General features: G+C 48.4%; 1 protein-coding gene and 1 long non-coding RNA gene across 6 annotated transcripts in view; one reads left to right on the plus strand and one right to left on the minus strand.

Moving 5' to 3' along the window:
- Positions 1-27,701, minus strand: part of kcnd3 (potassium voltage-gated channel, Shal-related subfamily, member 3) — a 43,183-nt gene extending 15,482 nt beyond the window's left edge. For all 4 annotated transcript variants that reach the window (XM_084705165.1, XM_084705162.1, XM_084705163.1 and 1 more), the window contains exon 1: positions 26,599-27,701. In XM_084705165.1, coding sequence (XP_084561291.1) covers positions 26,599-27,701 — 1,103 coding nt within the window. The remainder of the gene's footprint in view (positions 1-26,598) is intronic.
- LOC146272346 (uncharacterized) lies at positions 7,807-11,220 on the plus strand. Of its 2 annotated transcripts, none has more exons than XR_014766594.1 (3): positions 7,807-7,960; positions 8,531-8,632; positions 10,776-11,220. It is a non-coding gene; the product is annotated as an uncharacterized LOC146272346 (long non-coding RNA). The 2 variants fall into 2 exon arrangements; XR_014766595.1 differs by lacking the exon at positions 7,807-7,960 and adding an exon at positions 8,093-8,281.
- Positions 27,702-27,913: the final 212 nt, after the last annotated feature.

A 27,913-nucleotide genomic window follows, 5' to 3' on the forward strand; every position in this document is an offset into this window, starting at 1 on the left:
GACAAGGTTGAACATCTACCAAGACCAGAAGACAGGATATGACTCGCTGATCTTACGTTTCTGTGACTAGCAACACTTCCTCCCACTTCACAACAGTTCTCACCTGCATGTGAGGCGGCTAAAGCTGGCAGATACCTGCACCTGCTTACTTGAACAGGAACATGCTGCAGGAAGGAGGATGGAGAACCTGCATCCATCACACCAACACCCCCCTCACCCCCCACATCCCTCACCCCCTCTTCAACCCCCAGGCCCCTCATCTACAAGTCTAGAAAAAACTCTAAACTCAGCAGGAGGCATTATGACCTCACAGTCGCTCCGCAGGAGGCATTATGACCTCACAGTCGTTCCGCAGGAGGCATTATGACCTCACAGTCGCTCCGCAGGAAGCATTATGACCTCACAGTCGCTCCGCAGGAAACATTATGACCTCACAGTCGCTCCGCAGGAAGCATTATGACCTCACAGTCGCTCCGCAGGAGGCATTATGACCTCACAGTCGCTCCGCAGGAGGCATTATGACCTCACAGTCACTCCGCAGGAGGCATTATGACCTCACAGTCGCTCCGCAGGAGGCATTATGACCTCACAGTCACTCCGCAGGAGGCATTATGACCTCACAGTCGCTCCGCAGGAGGCATTATGACCTCACAGTCACTCCGCAGGAGGCATTATGACCTCACAGTCGCTCCGCAGCATGCGCACGGCCTAAGTACAGGCGTTCATGAGAGGGGGGAGGCCTGGGGTCATGGTCAACACTGCACGTTACGTCACCAGCTTGCGATTTTGCTGACTCAGCAAAATCCTTCAGAGGACGAAGCGGGCGAGGATGCGATCTACAGGCCGGGACGAGCCGGAGTGCCGGGTCTCACACGGTACACACTGAACAAGCTGGACTGGTGATTAATGATGATGTGCTAGTGATCACACACTGTACAGCAATTATTGAACTTGTCGTGGCCTTGTTACCTGGGTCCCTCTCTGTGGGCACACTGTCCTTTACACCTCTCCCCTCTCCTCTGCTCTCTCTCCTCTGCTCCCCTCTCCTCTGCTCCCTCTCCTCTGCTCCCTCTCCTCTGCTCCCCTCCCCTCTGCTCCCTCTCCTCTGCTCCCCTCCCCTCTGCTCCCCTCTCCTCTGCTCCCCTCCCCTCCCCTCAGCTCCCCTCTCCTCTGCTCCCCTCCCCTCCCCTCTGCTCCCCTCTCCTCTGCTCCCCTCCCCTCTGCTCCCCTCTCCTCTGCTCCCTCTCCTCTGCTCCCCTCTCCTCTCCTCTGCTCCCCTCTCCTCCCCTCTCCTCTGCTCCCCTCTCCTCTTCCCTCTTCCTCTCCTTCTCTTCTCCTCTTGTGTCCTCTCCTCCTCCTCTTCTCCACATTTTAGCTCACCCCTTCTTTACAGTAATTGCTAGCCGCTCCCTTCTTCTTCCCGCTCCCTTCATCCCAGAGAGAAAAGGAGGAGTAGGAGGAGGAGGAGAAGGAGGAGGAGAGAAGCGAGTCGCTTTCCTGGGATCCCCGACTGGCCCTTTTAAAAAGCGTCTAAGTAGGTTAGAAGAGAAAGTAGGTTGCAGGAAGACCCAGGAGAGAGGCAGAGGCACTGTGGTAGCCCCAGAGAGGGGCCCTCCCACTTCACTCACCAGCCCACAGGCAGGGGGGCTGACAGGTAGATGGACAGCCAGACAGAGAAACAGCCAGACAAGCTGACAGACAGTCAGGCAGACAGGCATACAGACAGACAGGCATACAGACAGGTTGACCGACAGACAGACAGACAGACAGACAGACAGACAGGCATACAGATAAATGAGACAGGCAGACAGACAGACAGACAGACAGATAAATGAGACAGACAGGCAGGCAGGCAGGCAGGCAGACAGATAAATGAGACAGATAGGCAGGCAGGCATGCAGACAGACAGGCATACAGACAGGTTGACTGACAGGCAAGCAGGCAGGCAGACAGATAAATGAGACAGACAGGCAGGCAGGCAGGCAGACAGACAGACCCCACTGATGACCTTTAAGAAGTGAGCAGCTCAGTGTAAAACCATGTATCTGAGCTGTGTTCTCCTGCGTGCTGTGGGTCCCTGGAGAGAGGCCAGGAGAGACCTCGCCTCTCAGCGTCCATACAGAGACCAGCCCGGAGGGCGTGGGGCTGGGCGCTCTGGGCTAGAGGGGCTAGGCTGGGGGGGCTGGAGGGCTGGAGGGGCTAAAAAGGGGGAGACCCAGGTGACCTAGCATGCTAAAGGGTTATGTTAAATGAGAGTGTGCGATAAACAGGGGACTAAGCAGTTAGGAGCTCTACCCAGCAGAGGGACAAACAACACAGGATGAGACCACAGGCCTGGCGATCAACAGGGATGTTTAAGAGGGCCCTCATCCTGCCAGCCAAGGCCGAGGCTAGACCAGCGAATCAAAAGTGAGGGCTTCTAATGAAATCCCTTAATTTAAGTTGTGGGTCTGGAAGCAAAACTCATTAACTGATAACTACTGTGGTCCTTTACCCTCCATATGGTTTCCTGCTGCAGGACAAAATAAAAACATCTTCAAATCCTCTTCGGAGTTCGAGTGGAGAGGAGCAGACTCGAAATGTTCCGCTGCCTCACGGTTTGACGATCCGGCGTCATGGCAACGATTAAGCGATGTGCTAACGTGTCGAGACGCCAGTTCTATCCGAAATCTTTACTGTCCCATAAAGAAAAACATGGAGTCAGCAGACAGGGAAACACGTGGCAGGAGATCAATTAGAAACACAGACCAACTCTCGCTATTCAAACAGAACACCAATCAGTGTAAAGAGCAGAGCCGGTCAGGTGCAGCGTAGCGTAGCCACATAAAAGCTTAACTCCAGCCTTTTGCAACCCAGCGTCTCCTAATTACTGGAGGGATGAATCAGTTCTGTTGGAGAAATCAAGGATTTCCTATGTACTTATGTTAATCACAATCAGTAGGTCAGACTTGGCCTTACGATTGGCTCATATTCTATCTTAGTATTCACACCTGTGTGTAGGTCCTTCTGGAAACTATTAAAAAAAGGAACCCCATCTCACTTCAGAGCTTTGCTGCCTGGGCCTCCTGCCTCGACCCTGCCCTCCACCCGGTGCCACGCTCGCCTCGTCCTCTTGGTCTAGGGTTAGACCCTGACTCCTGAGCCCTGACCCTGACCCATGACTCTCATCGTGAGAGAAAGAGAACTTCTTCGTTAGATTCATCTTCCTTGTTAGACGCAGCATCTTCATCATCAGAGGCAGCATCTTCATCATTGGAGACAGCATCTTTAATGGTAGAGGCAGCATCTTCATCATAAAAGGGCAGTATCTTCCTCATTAGAGGCAGCATCTTCCTCATTGGAGGCATAGCAAAACGGTTAGAAACCAAGCAGCTCCCAGTGTTGCAGCGTTCAGGGCTGTGATGGTGTGATTAGCCCCGAGGCACGTTCGCAACTCGGTTACTCTTGTCTCCAGTCACAGGATTGCAATTAGCGCTACTGAATCTGGCTCATTAAAACTGTGCTGTGTGTTTCTACAGGAGAGAGAGCGCTTCGGGCTCAATGTCATCTCCTGGTGTTTCGCTACAGTGCGCTTTGTGTCTCTGTGTGTTTTCGTAATGCGTTCTTTGAATAAATAAAAGAAATAATGACACAATTTGATGGTGTTTACGTATTTAAGTGACGGTGGTATTGTGTGTACTGTGTGTGTCTCTCCTGAATGTGTGCGTGGACTGAATGTGTGTATGTGGTTGTGTAGTACGTGCGTATGCTGAATGTTGTGTGTTTGTGTCTGTGTGAGGTAGCGTGTGTGTATGCGTGTGTGAGGTATTGTGTGTGTGTGTTTGTGTGTGTATCTATTACATAAAGCATATCCCTGATTGATGTGCCAGATCTGGTGTCATGGTGAGAACCAGCTGTGAAACCAGGAGATGAGCTGATGCGTTTCTGCTACTATACACATCCTAAACGACCGCAAGACAAACCAGGAGATGAGCTGATGCGTTTCTGCTACTATACACATCCTAAACGACCGCAAGACAAACCAGGAGATGAGCTGATGCGTTTCTGCTACTATACACATCCTAAACGACCGCAAGACAAGCCAGGAGCGGCTGAATACTGAAGAGATGTTTCCACGGCGATGAAGCCCAAACACAGGGAGCTCCTAAAGCAGGGATCAAGATGGGATGTTTAGACAGAGACACGTGAAGTGATTACTGGTCATTACCAGCAAGTTGCTGGCGTGGCTTGACACGCTAAAAGCCTTAAAACAAACATCATTTTGGTTGTTGTGTTGCCCAGATACGTAACATCTGTGTGTGCATGTGAGAGAGTGTGCGTGTGTGAGAGAGAGAGTCCTTTCAACAAACGTCTGTTCTTGTGTGTGTATGTATGTGTGTGTTGGAGTACTGTATGTGAGAAAGCGTGTGTGTGTGTGTGTGTGTGTGTGAAAGAGAGAGTACGCTTGTGTGTAATGTTGTGTGTGCGTTACGTTAACACACAGCACACGTGCTTTAGCCGACATGTTGATTTCCCTGGAGGGAAATGAGACGCATCTCATGTCATCACAGCAGTATGATCATAGACATCAGTCAAGAACAACTTCAGTGTCCTCTACACAGAGAAAATGCATAGGGGGTTGGGGGCAAGCCCTGATGATGTCATCATGATGTCATCATCAAGGGACGCTCACTTAAGGGGATTGGCTTTGTGACCAGGAGGGACCCAGGGAGGAAGGGATGGAGAGGCATAGAGGTCGGGAGGGAGAGAGATGAAGGGTGGGAGAGGGGGAGAGAGGGAGGGATGGATTGAGGGGAGAGAGTGTGGAGGGAGGGAGGCATAGAGGTTTGGAGGGAGATGGAGAGAGGTGTGGGGTGGAGGGACAAAGGGAAGTAGAGAGGGTTGGGGAGGGAGGGAGAGGGCGGGGTGGCAAGATGGACAGAGGGTTAAAGAAAGGGAGGAGCGATGGAGGGATGGAGATGAAACTGGAGAGGACGGGAATGATGGAGAGTTGTAAGACCAGATAGGATGTGAGATGGAACCGTGTGAGGGGGGGGGGGGATACTCCACCAGAGAGAGAAGACCCAGGGAGGATTAGAGTCCAGGAGAGAGATGGAGAGCCGCTGTCCAAACCAGCCGTCAGGAGAATCCATCTAGTCTGGAGACGTATCAGCCAGCGGTGAACGCAGAAACATCACTCACTCTCCGTTAAAACCAACTCCATTTACAACAGAGTTTTATGTAGCTGTTCAAGATACTCAAATGTAATGGGAGGACATATTTCAAGCTCCATAAGACCCATGAGTGAGATTAGGTGGAGATACAGACCAAAGCCCATGGAAACAGAATAACAGTTTAAGCTGAGATGTTTGTTTCAACTCGCTTTTTAAATGTTTAAAATGAAAAGTTTTGAAGTGCCACACAGCAAAAGGACGAATTAATATCAGTTTTGTTTTTGTCCAGAGAGTCTGCTTCTTTGCTGGTTGGGGAGCTGCTTGCATCTATTGGCTGTTAACCCAGCTAAGATTACAGTATTACTACCAGTCATGATAGTTTTTGCCCCAGTTATGATTATTAGTCATCATGTTTGCACCAGTGATCTGAAGCCATTGATGTTCCTGCTACTGCATTTAGGCAGGTTCCCTACTGAGAAAACTATTACAGACGTTCAAATCCTTCAACAGACACTCCCCTCACCCCCCTCTCTTCTCCTTCTGTCTTTCCCCCCGCCCCATCTCTCCCATTCTTCTCCCCCCACCTCCCCCTCTCTCTCCTCCACATATCTCCCCCCATATCCGGTCTCTCTCCCCCTCATCCTCCCTGCTCTGTCATCCTGTCAGAATAGTGTTGGGTCTGGGTGGAGGTAGAGCCCCCAGGCCCTGAAGGGGGGCTGCTGTGTCCCCCCCCCCCCTCTCCCTACACCCCCCCCCACCCCCACCCCCCTCCTCTCCCTACACCCCCCCCACCCCCACCCCCACCCCCGGCTTGACGCCTTCTGCTCCAGGGCCTTTTAAGCCTGACCCGACCTTTTCCACTCGCCGGCAGCTCCTCTCTCTGGGAGGCCCACAGAAGCCTCCTCTTTGTTCTGGCTGGAGGTGGCAGCATAAAATAGACACCTTGAACTGTGTCTGGTCTGCGATTGTAGGTCATATAAATGGATTTATCTCTCTCCCTCTCTCTCTCTATAAACCCTCTCTCCAGAAGTCCCCGGATAAGATAAGCCCTGAGTTGCATGTGTTTGTGAGGAACAAGGGAGAGCCGTTCAAGGGGTTTAATTATGTGGAAAAGCAGTGACAACACATGCAGTGAACTTCCCCTGCAGAACTCCTCAGACAACATCTTGATGTCCAGCCACTGAAATCAAATCACCCAAACATCCAGCACCCCAGGAGCACTGTACCTACGAGTAGTGATGTAATTTAGCAGTCACCTCTGTCCCCTGCCTCCCAGCCTCTCACTTTCCTGCCTCTCGCCTCCCTGCCTCTCGCCTCTCTGCCTCTCGTCTCCCTGCCTCTCGCCTCCCTGGCTCTCGTCTCCCTGCCTCTCGCCTCCCAGCCTCTGTCTCCCTGCCTCTCGTCTCCCTGCCTCTCGCCTCTCGTCTCTCGTCTCCCTGCCTCTCGCCTCCCTGCCTCTCGCCTCCCAGCCTCTGTCTCCCAGCCTCTGTCTCCCAGCCTCTCGTCTCCCTGCCTCTCGTCTCCCTGCCTCTCGTCTCCCTGCCTCTCGTCTCCCTGCCTCTCGTCTACCTGCCTCTCGTCTACCTGCCTCTCGTCTCCCTGCCTCTCGTCTACCTGCCTCTCGTCTCCCTGCCTCTCGTCTCGCCGCCTCTCGCCTCCCTGCTTCTCGTCTCCCAGCCTCTGTCTCCCAGCCTCTGTCTCCTAGCCTCCCAGCCTCTCACCTCCAAACCCTCCCACCGGTCTCCAGTCACCAGCTGCCATATGTTTACTGCAATCAGACACAACGCTCAGCAGACCCCCCCCCCCACCACATTCTCAAGGAAACAAATCAAGATGACTGGACAACTATAAAGCTCACAGAGGTTATGTATATGACAAGTAAAAGAATCAGTGCTGAGGTAATATATGTGTGTGGGCCAAGGAATCATCTGTGTGATTATTAAAACATATTCTGTAAATTGAGTTCTTCTCCAGTTTCAGGTGGTTTCATCCCCGGGGCGGGCGGTCGAGGCAATCTTTAACCTTGTTGAAACGTCAGTTACATGGCAGGGGAGAGGCTGGCGAGGAAATCTAATCATCAACAGTCTTAAAAGTCGTTGATTTGGTGCGACTGCCAGCAGAGAAGCGGAGAGGGAGAGAAAGAGAAGGGTGGGGGCGAGGGAAAAAAACAAAGGTGGAGAGGTTGAAAAAGAAAGAAATAAAAATGAAAAGAGAGAGTGAAAAATTATGAACTGCCTGAAAAAGAGAGAGGGGGAGAAAGGGAGAGAGGGGGAGAAAGAGAGGAGGGAGAGAGGGAAAGAAATAGAGGGAGAGAGACATAGAGAGATGTGCTTCATTGTTTCACTGTGGAACTGTCAAACTTTATATGCCTTTCTTTTAACAGTTTATCATTAAACATATTAAATATTACATGGTGCTCTTAAATAATAGATGAACTCTCACTGCCAATTTCTTTAGAATTAAATCTTGTTCTGTGACAGGTGAAGTCTACTGTTTTCCAGTCTGCTTTTCTCCTTCCACAAAGACTCATCAACAACGCAGAGCAGCTGCCATCAGTAACAGTAAGTGACAAATCCAATGACTGGCCAGGGTCAGAGGGACTAATAAGATCTACAGGCTGTTTTACGCCTTTTTACTCTACAGGACAACTTTCTACTCTCAGCCTCAGGGTGGTGTGTGCTTTCAGCCTCTCAGACACGGGGATCGGTCTGCTCTGGCCTGAGGTCTGACAAGACAAATAACCTAGGAAACGTGCCTTTTTTAACCTATTGAGGAATGAGTTCTAAATATTACCGACGCTTCCACGAGTGAGTTATTTTTCCAGAACGGAAGCTAGCTAGCTTTAGTTAGCTTCCGTTACGTAGCAACCTAGCATAATACTCGTAGCAATCTACCTGCTAGTGTTACTTGTTAGCCTCCTAACTGTACATTTTGAAGCCATAGCCTACTATAGCGTTTGTCAAATGTTTTTTGTCTATCGGAAAATAGTCGGTTGAAATGTTCAGAATCACACGTGTGACGGTACTCTGTGGGGCCTGCTTTCGAACGATCACATGTGTGACGCTACTAATGAACAGGTTTTAATAAGAGCACTCTCCAATCAGGCCCCGGGAGAGATCTAACCTCCTGTAAGTTTACACTCCAATACTGTTATTGGAGATCTACCCTCCAGTGAGTTTAAACTCCAAGCCTGTTCATAGAGCAGTGACCTTCTTGTTTTTCTATACTGACCACAGTTCAGATGAAAATTTACATAACCGTTTCAATTGTATTAATTTAGTATGCTTTCATCTAAAGAAACAGAAACAGTGCACACACTGAAGATGGTAGCCTACAGTGGGACATAACAACAAACCTCCATGTTTTTCCCTCAACAGAAGGCTTCAAGCCTCGTCTAATAACACTATTGAGTTTGACCAGCGTGTTTTGAATAAAGCTCAAAGGAACCAAATGTATACAACGGTGTTCAGGTTAATCAGGTGAGGCATCCTCAATCTCTTTTTAATCTCTTTTACAAATTGATTTTCTGAAGAACTCCAAAAACCTCATTGGTAACAAGGCATGGCCGAAGGATTAAACTGGTTCATCACTCAACTGGATTTCAGTTGGTTGAACTTTAAATGGGTTTTGGTTAAACTCACTTCACTTTATCTAATCTATTGTAATCTGTTTTAAATCTGTTAGACTCATCACTCTGACCTATAATGTGTCGTCAATCTCTCTCGGGGGGAGAGTGTGAAGTACTACACTGTGCTATGCTATGCTATGCTATGCTATGCTATATCATACCACACTGCTACACAATCTGAAGTACTACACTGTGCTATGCTATGCTATGCTATATCATACCACACTGCTACACAATCTCAAATGTTTTATCACAAGCTCTTCCACTTCAAATCCAAACTTTATTTCAAATTAAATCTAGAATCGTAAGAATTTTGCTATCCACCACAGGTTCTACTTGGATTTGATAAATTAGCATAACACCCTAACAGCCTTCGTTTAAAAAAACAAACAAACAAAAAACGAAGGATTGCGTGTTTTCGGCATAATCCAAAATAAAACATGCAACTAAGAGGTAATTGAGGAACGCTGTGATGCCGGCCATGTTTGGGTACCACACATTGGAATATACTTCACAGTCAGTCCAGGCTCTTGGATCACCATGCAGAGTCATGGTGTGTGAAAAACATGGCAGCTTGTATTAGAATGAAGATGTTGCTGTAGCTTTGCTGTATCATAAGTGACAGGGAGGTGATGAGGTGTGAAATAACAGGCAGAGAAGAGCTACATTCATACTAATCCAGGCTACATATTCCCCAACGTAGCGTATGCACTGTGGAGAAGAATCACAGTGAACTCAATGTTGGTTATTATCTTCAAGTGCCATTTGACGACACTGGCTGGTGTCTCACTTCATGACAAGCCTCAGACTTTAGAGATCACGTATGCAGTCTGGAGAGATCGTGTTCTGTTAGCCTGTGTTATGGTTGCATGTTTAAAGACATGTTCAGCAGTTGATGTAAGTTCTCTCTACCCTCTGAGACAGGGAATCACGCACACACGCACACACACAAACATGCACAAACACATATGCACAAACACACGAGCACACACACATATTCGCTTACATGCAATGCACACACCCAAATACACAAACACACATGCAGACACACACACATGCACTCACTCACATACATTCACATACACACACATACACTCACATACACACACAGACACACGCACACACTCACACACACAAACACTTTCACAGTCCTATTTTTAGCTCACGCAATTCAATTATCGTGTCTGCCAACCTGCGCTCTGTCCATGTTGGTGAGAAAGATTCTGCTCGTCTACGTGAACACCCATTCAGCCTCAGAACACTCGGAGAGAATCCTGCCCTCTGTGTTCTAAACTGCCTGCCAAAGGACACAATATGTTCCCAAAGGTCCATTTCATTCCCTATTCGCTACCTAGTTCTATTTATCATGTTCCTTTGACCACAGTTCCACAAAACCACAACTTCTTCCCATCGCTGAAATAAGGCAATTAATATACTTCAGGTGGGGCCTGACAAAACACCTGGGTGTGTTTGATTAATGCTATGGTGCGCTCCTGGCTGCACTTGATTTAACCTTGCGTGTGCACCAGCTTGAGCTGCATAGCTAATAACACAAAAAGAATCAAGCTAACCAGTCACCAGGGAGAGCTTGACTGAAGAGAAATACCATCGAACACATCTTTACTATGCCATCTAATCGGTCCTTATCTTACAACACTGCTGCTACTATCCATTATGGTTAAACAGTCGCACTGTAGTCAAGGTAACCTCAATGTAAAATGTAACGACTTGGCAGTTCCCATGTAACTACAATCACGTCACTACAGGTATTGCTATCTTGTTACATGGTGGTGAATGTAGCCTTAATGTTGTGTTGCTGACCAATCTAGACTGTTCCTTGACTTGGACAACCAAAATGCTGTTCGAACGACGCCCTCCTGATCCATGATCTGCTGAAACCCTTTGCATGCACTAATTGCAAATCGCTTTGGATCAAAGCATCTGCTAAATAAATAGCATGTACATATATGTCCTCGTTGTTCTCCTCTATGCAGACAGACTGACTCCAAGCACTCCAATCTGTAGTGACATCCTTTCAGACCGGGCCAGGATATTATCAGACGTGCCAGCCTAGTTGGCAGTGCCAGCAGCGTGAACAGGGGAGACAGAGTCGATACGGGCAAGCCAGGACTGTATCCTCCAGTCCCCTGTCGGGGATTCTCTTCAGCGAAGGAGTGGGGAAGCTGCCTGGCTTCAGGGAACAAGCACCACCTCTCTCCCCTCCCAGCCCTAGCTGGCTGAATGTCACAAGGCTAATATGCGCTAATAGGGTCTCTTAAACAACAGTGGAGCCCCTCTGTTCTTTCCACTCTCTCTCTCTACCTCTCAACTCTGTACCTCTCCTCTTTCTGCCTCTCCAACTCTCTCTGCCTCTCCCCTTTCTGCCTCTCCAACTCTCTCTGCCTCTCCTCTTTCTGCCTCTCCAACTCTCTCTGCCTCTCCCCTTTCTACCTCTCCAACTCTCTCTGCCTCTCCAACTCTCTCTGCCTCTCCAACTCTCTCTGCCTCTCCAACTCTCTCCTTCTTCATTCTCACTACTTCTCCACTCTTTCCTTTTGTGTCTCTCTTGTTATCTCTTTTTTTTCTCTTTCTCCTTTACCATTATTATTCTCCATCTCTCTTACCTCTCTCTCAGTCTCACCAGGGGTAGAACTAAGTACTAAAGGAACAGCCAATTGTGTTGCAGACAAACAGCCCCTGACCTGTCAGTCCCCTCGCCACTCTACCCGACCCCAGACCCTGCTAATGGAGGGGTGAGGAGGAGGGATGAGGAGGAGGGATGAGGATGAGGGGTGCTGCTAATGGACTCACAAACAGAGATGTGCTTGTCACAGGATGCGCACAGCGCTCATCACCCTCTCTCTCTTTCGTTCTCTTCTCACCTTCTCTCTCACCTCCTTCTATCGCTCCCACCCTCTCTCCCTATTATTTTCTTTCCTTCTTTCCTTTCCATCTCTCGCTCTCTCTCTCTCTCCCAGTGCTCATCTCAACCGGTATGCAGGGTTAAGCTTGGCTGAACACTTGAGGTACGTGTGTTTAGTGTTTGGGTTGTTTGTGCCGGGCATGACTAACTCACCTCCACCTCACCCAGTCACAAGTTAACTCACCTCCACTTCAACCAGTCACATAAACCTCACCCACTCACAAGGTAACACACTTCCACCTCACCACTATGATCTGTGGGCATCTGTGAAGCCCTCTGCAACATTGCTCTCAAGTGTGTTATACAATATAAAAGCATGATTTGATTTGCCACAGCAAAACACGGAGAGTCCAGTATCGGTCTGTTCCGAGAAGTAAAGGCAGGCACCAACAGAAACAATCCTGAATGTGAACGAGTTACTGTAAACACTTTGAAACCATAGCAAACCTACTGTATGAAGCCTGGCAGGAAATCTGTACGCCTCCTGTTCTGTTACGTGTTACTGCTGCTGCTCTCCAGGTGCATTGTGGGAACTTTGCCTGATGTGACACGTGTGAAGCGTCACTCCTGGCCAGCTATGGTTCTGTGGTGCGTGTGTGTGTTTTGGCTGTGTGGGTGGGTTTAGGGTGTGTTTGGTGTGTGTTTAGCGTGTGTGTGTGTTTAGGGTGTGTGTTTAGTGTGTGTTTGGTGTGTGTGTGTGTGTTTAGTGTGTGTGTGTGTTTAGTGTGTGTTTAGTTAGTGTGTGTGTGTGTTTAGTGTGTGTGTGTGTTTGGTGTGTGTGTGTGTGTTTAGTGTGTGTGTGTGTTTAGTGTGTGTTTAGTTAGTGTGTGTGTGTGTTTAGTGTGTGTGTGTGTTTGGTGTGTGTGTGTGTTTTGTGAGGGTGTGGGTTCGTCTGGGGGTTCACACTTCTCTTCAGCTCCGGGAGAGGATCTGCCTCACGACACTCCTTTCATCTTCTCGTTTTTCTTTATTTCTTTTTTCTTTCTTCGCAGCGCCAGGAGGCCAGGAGGCAGACCATTTAAAACCGCGCCCGACGTCGCCATGGAGACCCCACTGCCTGTGTCCGCGGGGCTTCATAGGCGTGACTTATCGCCCCGGTGACGGCGTCTTGGTCGTCTGAGCACAGACACGGACGGGCTCCGAGAGCAACAGCAGTTATGGGAGGCCAGCTCGCTGCTGTCTGTCTCAGGAACAGAACAAAAAAAAACAGGATCACGTCTGCGCTTCGTTTCTACCAGCTGGACTTTAATCTGGGCTTGGGTTAGTGTGGTGGCCTATGCCCTGGCTGTGCCCAGTTTAGTAGCATTTGAAGAACGTGTTCACTTGGCAGATGCTTTAGTCCAACGTACCTGCGGGGAGGGGGGAACTTGTGAATGTTTGATATGCGGTTAAATCCTCTAACCACTGAGCTCTTCCCAGGCTGTCTGAGAGCCTCTCAGAGACAGATCTGTGTGTGTTTATTTATACAGCTGAACCAGTGGGGCTGTAAATGGCCTCCCTCCTGTGGGTCTGGCCACCGTTTGAATGCAGGTTTATCTCATTTGATTTTGTCAGTCCAACGGATTCATCCAAGTGGGATCGGCTAAAGATAGAACCATCTGCCGCTCTCATGTTAACCTCATAAAAAGGATGTCAAGGATTTCCAGGATGAGGGGAGAGATAGGAGGAGATAAGAGGAGTGACAGAGATATTTCCAGATGCGAGAGAGAGGGGATCGACCCCAGGTCACCTAATCCACAGGTAGAAGGAATCAACGGTGTCAGGAGAAACTGGGGTTTGCAGCTAGACAGGCTCCGGGCAAAAACATATTAAGAATGATCCCAGCAATTCCAGACAGAAATTTGGAAGCAGCAGCGACTCTCCACGAAAGTCAAACTCTTTTCGAGTTTATAATTAGCGTTGAAACAAAAAACAAAACAACGTCTGACGTTAATTGTCAGCAATTATGTAAGACTGACTGTTGTGTGGAAAGAGCTGTATTGTTCTGTTATCAACGTCAGACGAGGCGACACACACACTCCCTTGTCCTCAGATCTTGTAAAAAAAAAAAGAAAACTACCAATTTTCATCATCATGTATCATTCTTTCTGTCTGTCGATCTACACGTGTGTATGTGGCTCTGCATGTGTATGTGTGTGTATATGCGTCTGTGTGTATATAAGTGTATGCACATGTGTGTAGGGAGTCAGGTGGCTGAGCGGTTAGGGAATCAGGCTAGTAATCCGAATGTTGCCGGTTCGCTTCGCAGCCGTGCCAAATGACGTTGTGTCCTTGGGCAAGGTACTTCACCCTACTTGCCTCGGGGAGAATGTCCCTGTACTTGTTGTGAGTCGCTCTGGATATGAGCGTCTGCTTCATGACTAAATGTGTGTGTGTCTGTGGTGTGTTGAAGACAGCAAGCAAACTCCCCAGGGTTGGCCTCCCTGTTTGACTGGAACCGAGCGATGCTTCCCAGACAGGTACATAAACGAGTGCATTCCTCCCCCTCCTCCTCCTTCACGAGACCTTCGTCTCCTCTTCACAGGCACCGTCTCGTCCTGTCCAAAGTTACTATGGAAACGCCTGTTGCTAGGATAAAAGGGATGAGCGAGCAATCACATTTTTTTGGAGACATGCGTGGCGGTTGGGGACGCTAACCACCGGAACAAAGGCAGGGTAATTGATTTGAACACAAAAGCTTTCCGAACGAGGTGGGAGCTGAGATGTGGCTGGGGAGAGACAGACCTGGTGCCTTGGAGCCCAAACTAGGGAAGATCACGAAGACCTAGCTAGCACAAAGACCTAGCTAGCACAAAGACCTAGCTAGCACAAAGACCTAACTATCATAAAGACCTAGCTAGCACAAAGACCTAACTATCATAAAGACCTAGCTAGCACAAAGACCTAGCTAGCACAAAGACCTAGCTAGCACAAAGACCTAGCTAGCACAAAGACCTAGCTTTCACAAAGACCTAGCTATCACAAAGACCTAGCTATCACAAAGACCTAACTATCACAAAGACCTAGCTATCACAAAGACCTAACTATCACAAAGACCTAGCTACATTTACATTACATTTAAATTTAGTAGACGCTCTTATCCAGAGCGACCTACAGTAAGTACAGGGTTCATTCCCCACAAGGCACGTAGGGTGAAGTGCCACATAACGTCATTTGGCACAGCGGGCACGGCGGGGAATCGATCTGGCAACTGATTTTTGTTCAGAGATAGACACATTACCCATAGGGAATAGATACGACAGATCCATTATTTATGTATTAACATTCCCGACCAGCAAGCAAGCTGACAATCAGATAATTGAGTACATTATAATGTAGCTAAAAATCGCTACACACAGTATTGCAACTTGCCTCACCGCTCCATGTGCCCCATTCACCATCACAAAAACCCAACTGCCATTAAAACTACTTATCGCAAAATACCTTTGATGATGAGTAAGCGAGATACACCAGAAAAGGCTGTAGGAACGTAGAGATTTCAAAAGTCTTAATTTGCTGATTAACCAACCTAATTCAACCTCTAACAGAGAAATCCTTCATAAATAGGCCTATGACAGCCCGGCCCAGACTCGGGCGTGAAACGCCGTCTGCTGTTTATATTTGCTGCCATCGTTTTATAATTCTTGTGGAGTCATGGGAGGCGAGGTGTAGATTAGTATCCAGGGAAACACAGCTGTTCAACTAATCCCAGCTGTCATGCATAACCTCTAGCCTATACAGTACAACGGTTAACTCTGAGTTCATCTTGTCATAGCATTTGTCAGTTAGTATGGAGCAGAGAGAGAGTAAGTCAGAGAGAATATAATAAAGAGTACAGTAGATTTTCGCGAAGAATACAGCATAACTTTATTGATCCCTGAGAGGAAATTGCACAGCTTGAACGGTTAGCCGACTGACTGGTAAATAACATTGGTTCCTAAATACCACAATACACTTTTCTACAGTTTCTGCAGTAGCCTAGGTAGCAGGTCTTCTTGAAACATTCTGTCCTTTTAAATATTTTTGGGAGAATATTTTTTATATATTATTTACTGTAAAAATATATTATAATTTTTTACAGGAAAGCTAACATCAAACAGCTTCGCCCTGGGGATGAAATGGTGGGTTCAGAGATATGAGGCTGAGAGAGAGACAGCACTCAGCAAGTAAAAAAGCAATTTTGCACAGCTTACTTTAGCTGCATTTCTGAGGTAAATAACCATTTTCTAATAACGATTAGTTCCTCAATGAAGAGAGAAAGAGAGAGAAAAAATTGAAAGTGTAAAAGAAAAGCTGAAAGACAGATATTGTTAAAGAAGGTCTACACTGGTGTAGTGAAAAGGAGAGAGAACGAGAGAGAGGAGGGGTGAAAAAGAAAGGCTGAAAAATATTCCTGGTGATTCTTATTTTCCACAGTATTGAGACACAGAGTAAAGTCATTTGTACAGGAAGCTACTCAAGTTTAGAGAGACAGTACTCTGTGGACCAGGTGACGACAGAGGTCACTGAAGACTGTTAGATCAGGACTGTTGTACTGTGAGAGGTCAGGACTACAGTACTGAGTATAGCATTGAGTACAATGATACCAAAACTATGTCAGAAACACTATGACGGTGCAGGGGTATCCTACATGTATTATAAAACGTAACAGATTTCATTCAGCAGACGCAAATAGCAGCACATCAAAGATTGTGAGTGCTTCGTTTAAAATATATATTTCGAGTCGAGGAGGACTACACTTACAGTTTCATGAAAGAGCTGTGATTTTCTTTTTGTTGCTGTAGCAGGATAACTGAAGAGGACGTGGCACTGCTAATGGTCTGTGCAGCCCTTCATGGAGGACAGAGAAGACCAGCAACGACAGAGAAGACCAGCAACGACAGAGAAGACCAGCAACAACAGAGAAGACCAGCAACAACAGAGAAGACTGGCAGGAAAAGACACAAGAAGGCCAAGAGGCAGACAGACAGACAGACAGACAGACAGACAGACAGACAGACAGACAGGCAGACAGGCAGACAGGCAGTCAGACAGACAGAAAGGCAGACAGACAGACAGACAGACAGACAGACAGACAGACAGACAGACAGACAAACAGACAGACAGACAGACAGACAGACAGACAGACAGACAAACAGACAGGCAGACAGACAGACAGGCAGACAGACAGACAGGCAGACAGACAGGCAGACAGGCAGGCAGGCAGGCAGGCAGGCAGGCAGGCAGGCAGGCAGGCAGACAGACAGGCAGACAGGTGACAAGCAGACAGACAGGCAGACAGTCAGATGGTTGCCTCCAGCTTCAACACCACCATGGTTTCCTCTGTAAGGATGAAACAGTACATCTTCTGTTTCTGTCCACCTCCTCCTCCACCCCCTGCCACATCTCCTCCTGCTACACCTCCTCCTCCACCCCCTGCCACATCTCCTCCTGCTACACCTCCTCCTCCACCCCCTACCACATCTCCTCCTGCTACACCTCCTCCTCCACCCCCTGCCACATCTCCTCCTGCTACACCTCCTCCTCCACCCACTGCCACATCTCCTTCTGCTACACCTCCTCCTCCACCCCTTCAGCTACACTTCCTCCACCTTTACACCTCCTGAAATAACCTTTAAAAACATGAATATAATCAATAGTGTTATCAATATGACCCTCCCCGCACCCACAGCCCCGTGGACACATTGTGCTTCCCCCTGAGCAGTGTAACAGGCGCCGTCTTGTCCTGACAGCTTAGTGTCAGACGTCTCCCCGCCTGATTGAATTCACCCACATGCATAAGGAGGACGGGATTAAACGGCATAATTGCCTGTAAATGTCAGGTAGCTATCTGCGCCTCAGGTTAGCATCCATCCAGGGGATGGGTACAGCTCAGCGGCTAGACTGAGTGACTGCAAATGAAAAAGGTTGCAGGTTCAAATCCCCCCTGTATGTTGCCTTTGATTAAAGCATCTGCTAAATGTGGCTGTCAGACCAAGGGCTGGCTAGACCTGGCTGGGCACAGCCACCACGGATGTGGGCAGGGGCTGCAGTGGTGACATATTAACACTCAAATACAGACTTTATAAATAGTCCATCATTATTGAAACTGTATCCTTTTATATGGGCTGTTTAAAACTAGGCCTAAGTGTAAAGGAACACCCGCCGTTTACAATCAAGGTAAATACCTACAGACACACCTTTCTCTACCGGCAGGGTATATACCACAGACACCTTTCTCTACCGACAGGGTAAATACCTAAAGACACCTTTCTCTACCGACAGGGTAAATACCTAAAGACACCTTTCTCTACCAGCAGGGTAGATACCTAAAGACACCTTTCTCTACCGACAGGTTAAATACCTAAAGACACCTTTCTCTACCGGCAGAGTAGATACCTACAGACACACCCAAGTAGGTACAGATATGTGACTGTAAGAACATATTATGATGATGGACTGAGTCCCGTTTTGTTTTTGCAAAATTAAGTAAATCTGCAATACAAGCAACCACAAACAAGTTTTTCTACTGTGCCTCAAGGAAAGACTTCCTGGAAATGTGGTTTCAACTTCCAACTCAGATGAACTCCAGATTGACTACGTAATGAGTAAGAGCCACATCTGCTCTGATTGCCTGGGAGATGTTCAGAATAGTGGAGAGAGAAATAGAGAGAGAGAAAGGGAGAGAGAAATAGAGAGAGAAAGGGAGAGAGAAAGAGAGAGAGAAAGGGAGAGAGAGTTACTTATTTTCTACTGCGTGTCTCATCAGCATGGTTCTATTACTGAGATGTACCTGACTTTGTTATCATTTACAAATAAAAGACAATAAAAGCAACACCGTTCTCTGCGCGTCTACGTTTTAATAGACAGGAAATAGGCAGAGAAAGAGAATCTGAAGAGAGTTAAACGTCTAACTCTATGCTTATCGTCTGCCTCATGTGCCGACAGGACACCCACACCCGACAAACTAACGTCCCCATTAGACAGTTGTCGAAGCGCTCCTGGAAAACGAAACCAGGAAGAAAGCGGCCTGCCTCTTTAGAATAACAAGCTGTGTTATGCTGGCGGGCCGAGGGGTCGCGCTATCATCCCCGAAACGTCAGGAGATAATTGGAAGCCATCTCTGATTATTCCCCTCAAAGTGGAGCTGGCAGATTGATGTTGCTCGCTAAAAAGATGCCCGTCAGCAAAGAGTTAATAACAGCCTTGCCTAACAACACAAGGAACGTCTAACTTTTCTACAAAGCCCAGGAAATGTCTCTAGATGTGTTTGAGAGACCTTGCCCTCTTGATAACATTGACACGTTTTTGCTGGAACTGGCCCTCCACACAACTACACAGGTTACACAACTCCTTATCTAAATAACAGACCATACAATAGTTCAACAAGTATTTTAAGCAACTCAAACTCGCACTTTTAATCGTTACAAGCTCTTGCCTCAACTGAAATATCACAAGAATGACATCAAAGTCATTTTCTATGAGGGCCTGTTTAGGAAATAATTCTGACTGTCCTTACGCAAACACATATGAAACACATTCACGTATAAAACGTTCACACACATCCATACTGCTGAAGACTCACATCCACAAATGTGAAATTGTTGCATAGACACATGAAACGCATTCACATTTGCATATGAAACGTTCACACACCCATTCATACTACTGAAAACATACATACACACATATACGTGTATGAAATGCTCACTTAGATGCATGGGAAACACTCTTATCTGAAACGCTGTTAGAGTCTTGTAAGAGTGTGAAAAGTTTTCACAAAATACGGAAGGCTCCGGAAGTCAGTTCAGTAGTTTAGCATTTTACAGAAACAGGAGAAAAAAATAGCTTTAAACTAGAAGAAAAATAGAGTGCACATTTTTTTAATCGTTTAATTTCTAGGCAAGACATAGTAAAATTCAGATACCAAAAATTCAAGAAAAAAAATGTCAAGCTACAAAATCCCCCAAAACTAAAACAATTAGGCTGCTTAAATTCAAATTGTAAAATTCAGATTCACAAAAAAAATTGGAGCTGAAAAATTCAGATTGCAATATCCGGGATACCAAGGAATTGCTTGCCTCAGACTGGACCTCTCTCCTCAAACCTTTTTATATTTATAGGCTATATTATGTTCATAGACACGCATTCGGTCTGCATGTTTAGGAAAGGCTACTCTGGGTGACAAAGCAGTCTGTTATGGGGTTTTTACCATCAACGACTAAAGTCAAACCTTTTACTTAGATTGTATCTAAACAATTTGCTTTCCATCCATCATCTGACTCCATCAACAGCTAGCTAACTTTAGGTGCGTTCGACTTCATGCAGCGACGGCGTCGCCTGCAGCCCGGCTGACTTAAAGCAGCCAATGGCATTCTCAGCTTCAAGGCAGCCGGCTGCAGCCGACTGTTGGCGCCGCCGGCGCTGCATGAAGTCGAACACACCCACTGACACAGTGCTGTTGAGCCGAATGTGTGCAGGACTCTGAGACCCGAGTGCCAGAAGCTGATTGGACGGACTATTCCTCTATGGTTGACGGGATTAATACAAACATTAATAAATAAAAACATTCTTCCGTTTTCGCCACGATTACAAGTCTAAATGTTTGTATTGAATGTTAGTATTCCAGCTTTCCTGGAATTTAAATCAAAGTCTATGGCCACGAAACATCAGCTGAATAAATCAACGTTAAAACGTAAACAGGGCATGACAGTCAGCGTATACACCGATGGTGATTGGCCTATACACCCGGTCCAATCACAAGGTCCGTTTTGTCGTGAACCTTAACGGTAGGCCTACAGCTGTAGCTTGCCGTTGAAAAATAACAGCTTGAAATGTTATTGAGTGAGTGAAATCAGATGTATATCTAAAGCAAGCCCTGCATATCAATGGATATTCAGAGGAGCGCTGCAGATCATCCTGAAGTTGTGTCAGTCACTGTGATACAAACCACGAACCCAGCATAGATAAACATACTGTCGTGCAGTTTTATGTTGAAGGCATAAGTACCCAGAGGCTAAGGTAAATACACTCACCAGTGCACACGCACACGCACACACCCTGTGCGTGCACACACACACATATGCACTTACTCACATCACACACACACTCCCACCGGCTGACACCATACACACACACACACTCAACACCCACCTACACCCCCCCCCCCTTCATCCCACACCACATACACACAACAGCACACATGCACACAGACACTCCCACTCTCTGACACCACACACACACACACACACACAGATTCTCTCTCATTGGTTGGCCTGATTATGTTTAAACGAATTCTAACTCTCCTTTCAGACAGCTCGGTCCTTCTCTGCCAGAGAGCTGTGGTGTTCAGCTGTACAGAACCAGCAGGTTGAACAGTGTTTCCTGTGCCAGTCCAGCCCTGTCTGGGGTACCAGGGCTGACCCCTGCCAGCTGCCTCACTGGTGTCTACAGCTACTATAGTCCTTCCCCAGCTGTGCAGAGCGATAAGGGCCCCGAGCTAAAAATAACTCTCCTGATCGGAGAGAGATGGTGTCATTCACTGTTCTTCGTGTTCTTGAAGTTGTGGGACAAAAACAGCCAGCAGAGACCTGACTGATGACATCTCAACACTCTCTCGACATCCTCTTTCACCTCCTCCTCTCCTCCCCTGTGTGTGTGTGTGTGTGTGTGTGTCTGTCTGTGTGTGTCTGTGTGTGTGTGTCTGTGTGTGTGTGTGTCTCTTTGTGTGTGTGTGTGTGTGTGTGTGTATCTGTGTGTGTGTGTGTGTGTGTGTGGTGGGTGGATCCATAGTTGAGAGTCTAGGTTGTTTACCGTTCCAGACACAGCTATGGTTTGGAAGTTTCAGTCCTTCTAAATTAGTTTAGGTGTTAATCACGCCCCCCAACAGTGCTAAATTAAATCCCACAGCTGCCATGAATGGGCTCCCCTTCAAGAAGCCTGTGTTCGAGAACTGACCCTGTGTTCCCTTCCCCGGTAAAAAGGCTGACATTAGTAATTGTCTACAAAGCTTTGTCCTTCTGACCCACAAGTCAGCATGCACTTTCTGACCTGCAACTTCTGACCTCAAGAACACTTAAACGTTTTGTTAGCATGCCGACACCTAAGTTCATAACCAAGAATAACACTTTTGCCCAGATTCATCGGAATCCACACCAGGATGGATGACTTTAGCCACGCGTCGGTATTAAACAGACAAAGAAGCAGTTAAGTTACACTTTAAAAAATGCTAATGGCTCCATTAGATGCACACTCCCTGTTCCTCCCTTCATTTAGTCAGGATGAACAACAAAGACTCGACTGTACTAACAACCTGCTTAAACGGCACCCCGAGACACTGAGTACTTCAGACACTAGGCACTGGCAATAGTGTAGTCTAGTGTACTCTAGTATGATGTAGTGTAGTCTACATTACATATACAGTCATTTGGCAGACGCTCTTATCCAGAGCGACTTACAGTAAGCACAGGGACATTCCCCTTCGAGGCAAGTCGGGTGAAGTGCCTTTCCCCAGGACACAACGTCAAATGGCACAGCCGGGAATCAAACTGGCAACCTTTCGATTAATAGCTCGACTCACTAACCGCTCAGCCATCTGACCCCCTCAGCCTAGTCTGAGGTAGCGTAGCATGAAGATAGCCCACCCCGTCCCCCACATCTCGGCTCAGGATGTAGTGGGCTTCAGGAAAGCCTGGCAGACATACGACATATGTCTGCGCATCACATGACTACAGCCCCAGGACACACTGAGTCGCATCACACAGAGAACCATGGAAGTACAGCCAACGATGTCACTGCCACAGGGACCAATGGCCAGATAGGGTGATCCACCTCATTTGCATTTTCAGTTTTCTATCAGGCGCCAGATGGGACGACACAGCAGGACCCTCCTCTCTGGTGAGGGTTCAGAGAATCATGGTGGGGGGGGGGGGGGAGGAAGAGTGAGAGGTCAGAGAGAGAGAGCAAATGAGATTGGACAGAGAGAGAGGATGAAGAGAAAGATGGCAATAAACCAAGAGAGAGGGTCTCTTCTGTCATTGGTTGGGCAGTTCAGTTGACCACTCTGGGGCGACAGGCAACATGTGGAGCTCCCCAGGCAGTACCTCACCTTTTCACCCCCTCATCCCCCCATCCCGTCACCTCCTCGCACTCTGCCCCCACCCGCCCCTCAGGCCCCCACTTCCCCTTCAGCTCCCACTCCATCCCCCCCATCCTTCTCCCTCGCCCTGCTCCTTCACTCTCTCTGGCCCCTCACCCTCTCTCCCATGATGGTCTGAACACTGGAGACAAGGCTAAATGCTAGAAGTCTTTTAGAAGCAGATTATATATAGCCTCTGATTAAGGCAGCCCAGAACATGACCTATATACATAACAACATTTCTCTCACTCTTTCTGCTCAGCTACACAATGCGTCCAGAACTCTACAACTGGGAGCATGGCTCTAATTACAGCAGAATCTGAACCCACACCACACCGCGTTAATATAGTTCTCGTTACTAGGTCCAGGGTTTGGGAGTCAAGACAAGACTGTGGACCTCTAGGGATCATAGCACCCAAGTTGGACGAACCACAGACAACCGAGAACGAGAGATAGTGTAAGAAAGGTAAAGATGGAGAGATAGATTGAGATAGGTTTAGAGAAAGAGTTTAAGAAATTAAATTAGAGAGAGAGAAAAATATAGGGTTAAAAAGAGAGAGTTTGAAAACTAAAGTTAACGAGAGAGATAGTGAGATATGTAAAGACAGGGTTGAAGAGAAAGAAAGAGTTTGAGAAAGCAAGATGAAATTATAGGGAGAGAGAGAGAGAGACAGAGGGAGAAAGAGGAGTAAAGATAGGATTAAAGAGAAAGAGTTTCAAAAAGCAAGATAAAGTTGGAGAGAGAGGGAGAGAGAGGCGGAGAGGGAGAGAGAGATCAGTGCATCCTATTACATGATTACCAGCCATCCTGTGTCTGAGCCTCTCTCTGTCCCCTGGTACCCCCAGGCGGGTGGAGGGATCAGAGGGAGGAGAGAGAGGCCTCCCTCCTTCCACATCAATCTTTCTGATCCCATCCCGCTGCTGCCCATGACCGCATATCCGCCGGTGACGGTTGCCACGGCAGCTCCAGCAGCGAGGATGGGATGTATCCAGGAGCCAATCAAACGGCTCCATCAGCCACCTGAGGTTGATTTCGAAGCTGTGGTCATCTGTGGTGGAGATGTGATTATACAGCCTGACCCTCTTCTTGGTCCCTCAATCCCTCTCCCTCCATCCTTTCTCTCTCTCCCTTCATCTCTGTTTTCCTCCTCTTTCCTTTTGGTCCCTCTCTCCCTCATCTCTGTCCTTGTGTCTGTCCCTCCTCGCCCTCCCTCGTTTCCTCCCTCCTTGCTTCCTTCCATCCTTCCCTCTGTCTCTCCATCCCTACATCCTTCTTCCACACACCTGGGGAGACACCAGCGAAAGACGACACACTGCTGAATATTACAAACATGACCACCAACAGCCAGCCAGACACAGACACAGTATACACACACACACACACACACATCTCAGAGGAGAGAGGTATCCACACACACCCCTACTCATGTGAGCGGTGGACCAGGGTTGAACCCTGGCTGGTTTCGCATCATCAATCAGAACCCTCTGAGCACCAGTCCAGTCGTCACACTTGGGAGCCAGGCACCAGAAGAGACACTTCCAGGCCGGGCTGTGTCCAGGCTCCTGCTCCCTGAATCCCTCTGGTTGGAATCAGAGCAGAGTGCAGCAGATTGTGGGGCCCTGGAGGAGTGGAGGTGCTTGAGACTTGTGAGAGGCCAGAGCTGGAGGGGGGGGGGGGGGGGGTTGAGGGGTGAGTTGAGATGGAGAGGGAGGGGGTGAGGTGAGGGGGGTTGAGGTGAGATGGAGAGGGAGGGGTTGAGGGGTGGGCGAGGTTGAGGGGTGAGGTGAAATGGCGAGGGAGAGGAAGAGGGTGAGGTAAGAGGCCAGAGAGGGAGAGGTGAGGGGGGTTGAGGGAGGTCGAGGGGTGACGTGAGATGGAGTGATGTTTGAGACAGAGCTGGCTGGATCAGCCACAAGGCGCTTACGTAAAGGACCAGATGGATCGCTGGTGACCTCATCACCTGACCATATGTCCCTCCAGCAGGTGAGCTGAGAGGAGGGCTGAGAGAAAAGTACCGTATGAAAAACAAAACAAAACAAAAAACTAAACTTCACTTTCGATCCCTGTGAGCTAAACGGAGATTAATATTCTGTGAGGAAACATTAGCGCCCATGAATTACATGAAATTATAGCAAGGGGAGAAACCAATTATCCAAGCTATTTTCGGACTTTTGTTAGTCTGCGTTCTTATTTCAGGGTGGGGATGAGACACCGATGACGAAGCTTGAGGCTTGGATTCATTCAGACTTGAATCCAGCGTCTTCCTCTGTCTCGTAACCTAACAGTGTTCAGGAAGTGCAGAGCGCGAGACAGTCAGGCTCGTCTGGGGGAATTCTCCTTTCCTTCAGGGAAGCGCAAGACGAGCGACTGGGTCCTTCTGGGTCCGAACCAGAAGGCGATTGGCTGCTCGTGGAGAGCCTGGTGGTCATTGGACGTCACTTCATTAAGGCTCCTGGAATGCGATCAGACGAGGCGAGGAAGCGTACCGAACGGCGGTTTCACACCCGAGCGTTGATTGTTTGAGGTCATTCTGAACGACTAACTCGACACAAAGACAGACTACAGGCAGCCAAAACCCAGTCAACAGAGACAAACATCAGGACAGGAAAAGGCCCCTGTGATAGTGCCTGTAAAAAGGGATATACAAAAAATATGACTGAATGATTGATCGGGGAAGAGGAATTACCTGCTGCATTATGGGGCACTATTTTTTAAGTATGTACGCATTGTAAAAGCTATATGAATAAAATATGAAATGTAATGTCTAATCTACACGGTCAGACAATACCAGAGGTAGCAATCCTGAGGGCCTGTGCAAGTCTACCATGTTAACCTCCCCTCTGATTCACTCTTTCCTCAGCCTGTTTCCTGGTGAAAACGTCCTCACTCCTTCTTCTTCTCTGGCCCATTGCTGCAGCTTCTTCTTCTTCTGGTCCGGAGGCTGTCTGTTCTGTGATGTATTCATGAGTGGGTTCAGATCTAAACACTGAGTGTCCATAGCCGCTGAGACACGTGAAGCACCTGTTACATTTGCTAAACACATGGGCAGTCATACACACTCGCATATAAACACACATACACACAAGCGCACACACAAATCTTGAAGACACACACACGCACGCGCACACACAAGCACACGCACGCGCACACACACACAAACAAAAGACTCCCTCACCCACCCACCCACACTACACTCTCTGGCAGCACCTACATTTAGCAGTCATGTCCTTATTCGGCCTGTGTTCAGCAAGCCCAACGCTGGATGTCATAAGAGTTTATGCTGCTGTTTAAAATGTCTCTCTCCAGCCCATTACTCAGCCTGAGAGGAAGGGAGGATATTTCAACAGCAGGCCCATGCCTAATACATCCTCCGTCCTTTTCACATAAAATAGCAAATGGTTACTTACAGTAATACAAGTAAAACTACGATGAAGCTGCCCCATCTACCGCAGTAAAGCATGCTATCGCTGATCGTTCTTCAATGGAGAGATACACACATACAGTTTCCCGGGCGCTGAGTTTGAACCCGTTCCTTTCCGGAAGTGACCTGTTGCCAGAGAGGTGATGGAGCTGAAAACCGCTCCGTCTCATTGGAGGACAAAGATGAATGACAGGCGAACGACGATGATGTCATTTAGAGCCCTCACACATCCTTAGATTCTTTGGAACCTTCTTCTCTATGGTATAACACAGAACCCCGATGATGGAACTGCGGACCAAACGACGTCCTAACTACTTGTACATGCACAGCAAAGGTGGGGTAAAACACCAGCTATTTAACCCCCGGGGGAGACTCACCCTAGCGTTGTCATGGTCACGATGGTGTACCAGAAGGAGGCCGGGATGCTGGTGAACTTGCTGGAGCTGGAGCCCTTCTCGGCGTAGAACATGACGGTGGCGAAGATGATGATGGCCATGGTGAGGGAGAAGAGCAGGAAGCCCAGCTCAGAGGCGCAGCTCTTCAGCGTGTAACCCAGGATACGCAGGCCCTGCGAGTGGCGGGAGAACTTGAAGATGCGGAACACGCGGAACACCCTCAGCGTGACGAAGGCCCCGCTCACGTCCTCGTTGTTGGTCATCACCAGGCCGATGTAATACGGCAAGATGGCCACCACGTCGATGATGCTCATCACTGACCGCATGAACCGGTACCGGCTGGGCGCGGCAAACAGCCGCATCAGGTACTCCACGGTGAAGATCATGACGCAGGCGGTGTCCATGCAGAAGAACGCCACCGTGTAGCGCTCGCCGCACGGCATGTCCTTCTGGCTGGGCGTGGCGCCGCAGGGCACCGTCTCCACCACGTTGGTGATGACGGAGATGGCGATGAAGAAGCCGGTGACGTAGTAGAACACCAGCGCCATGGTGGAGGTGTGGGGGTTCTCGAAGGCGCGCCACATTGTCTCCCGCACCGTCATGTTGGGGGGCTTCGCGTCCTTGTTGTCCTCCTGGTCGTCCTGGAGACGCTCGGCGTTCTCCCGCTTCCGGTCCTTGTACTCTTCGTAGCAACAGTCGCCGATGATCTCCGGGATGATGCCAAAGAAGGCCAGCTCCTCGTCGTACGCCTGGATGCACTCGCACCGCGGGTAGTGCAGCTTCCCCGTCCGGTAGAAGTTCAGGACGCTCCGGAAGGCATCGGGGTCGCGGTCGAAGAAGTATTCGTTGGCGTGTTCGTCGTAGAAGAAGTCTTTCTCCGAGCTCCCCAGCAGAGTGTCCGGGAAGCGGTCTAACGTGCTTCTCCACGTCTGGAAGTGACGTCCGCTCACGTTCAGGACAATCATCTCGTCCTGACGCTTGCTGCGGTCGCCCGGGGCGACGGGCATGGGGCAGTTGGCCACTGGCATCCAACCAATAGCTGCAGCCCTCGCGAAGGGAAGCCATGCTGCCACTCCTGCTGCCATGGTAACGCACACACACACACACACACACACCGGTTGCAGGTTGCCCTGCTGCTTCAGTCTCTGCTGGGCTGGGACTCAACTGTCATCTGGAAAATTTAAATATAAGTTATTAGTTATTAATTAAATATCCTTATGTCTTCAAAAACAGCTGTTCATAATAAGGTTGATACAAAGAAGGTTATTCTTTAAAAGTATTAACTATAAGTGAGGGA

Source organism: Hypomesus nipponensis, chromosome 9 (assembly GCF_054491055.1).
Source record: "Hypomesus nipponensis isolate SF chromosome 9, ASM5449105v1, whole genome shotgun sequence".
Lineage (NCBI taxonomy): Eukaryota > Metazoa > Chordata > Actinopteri > Osmeriformes > Osmeridae > Hypomesus > Hypomesus nipponensis.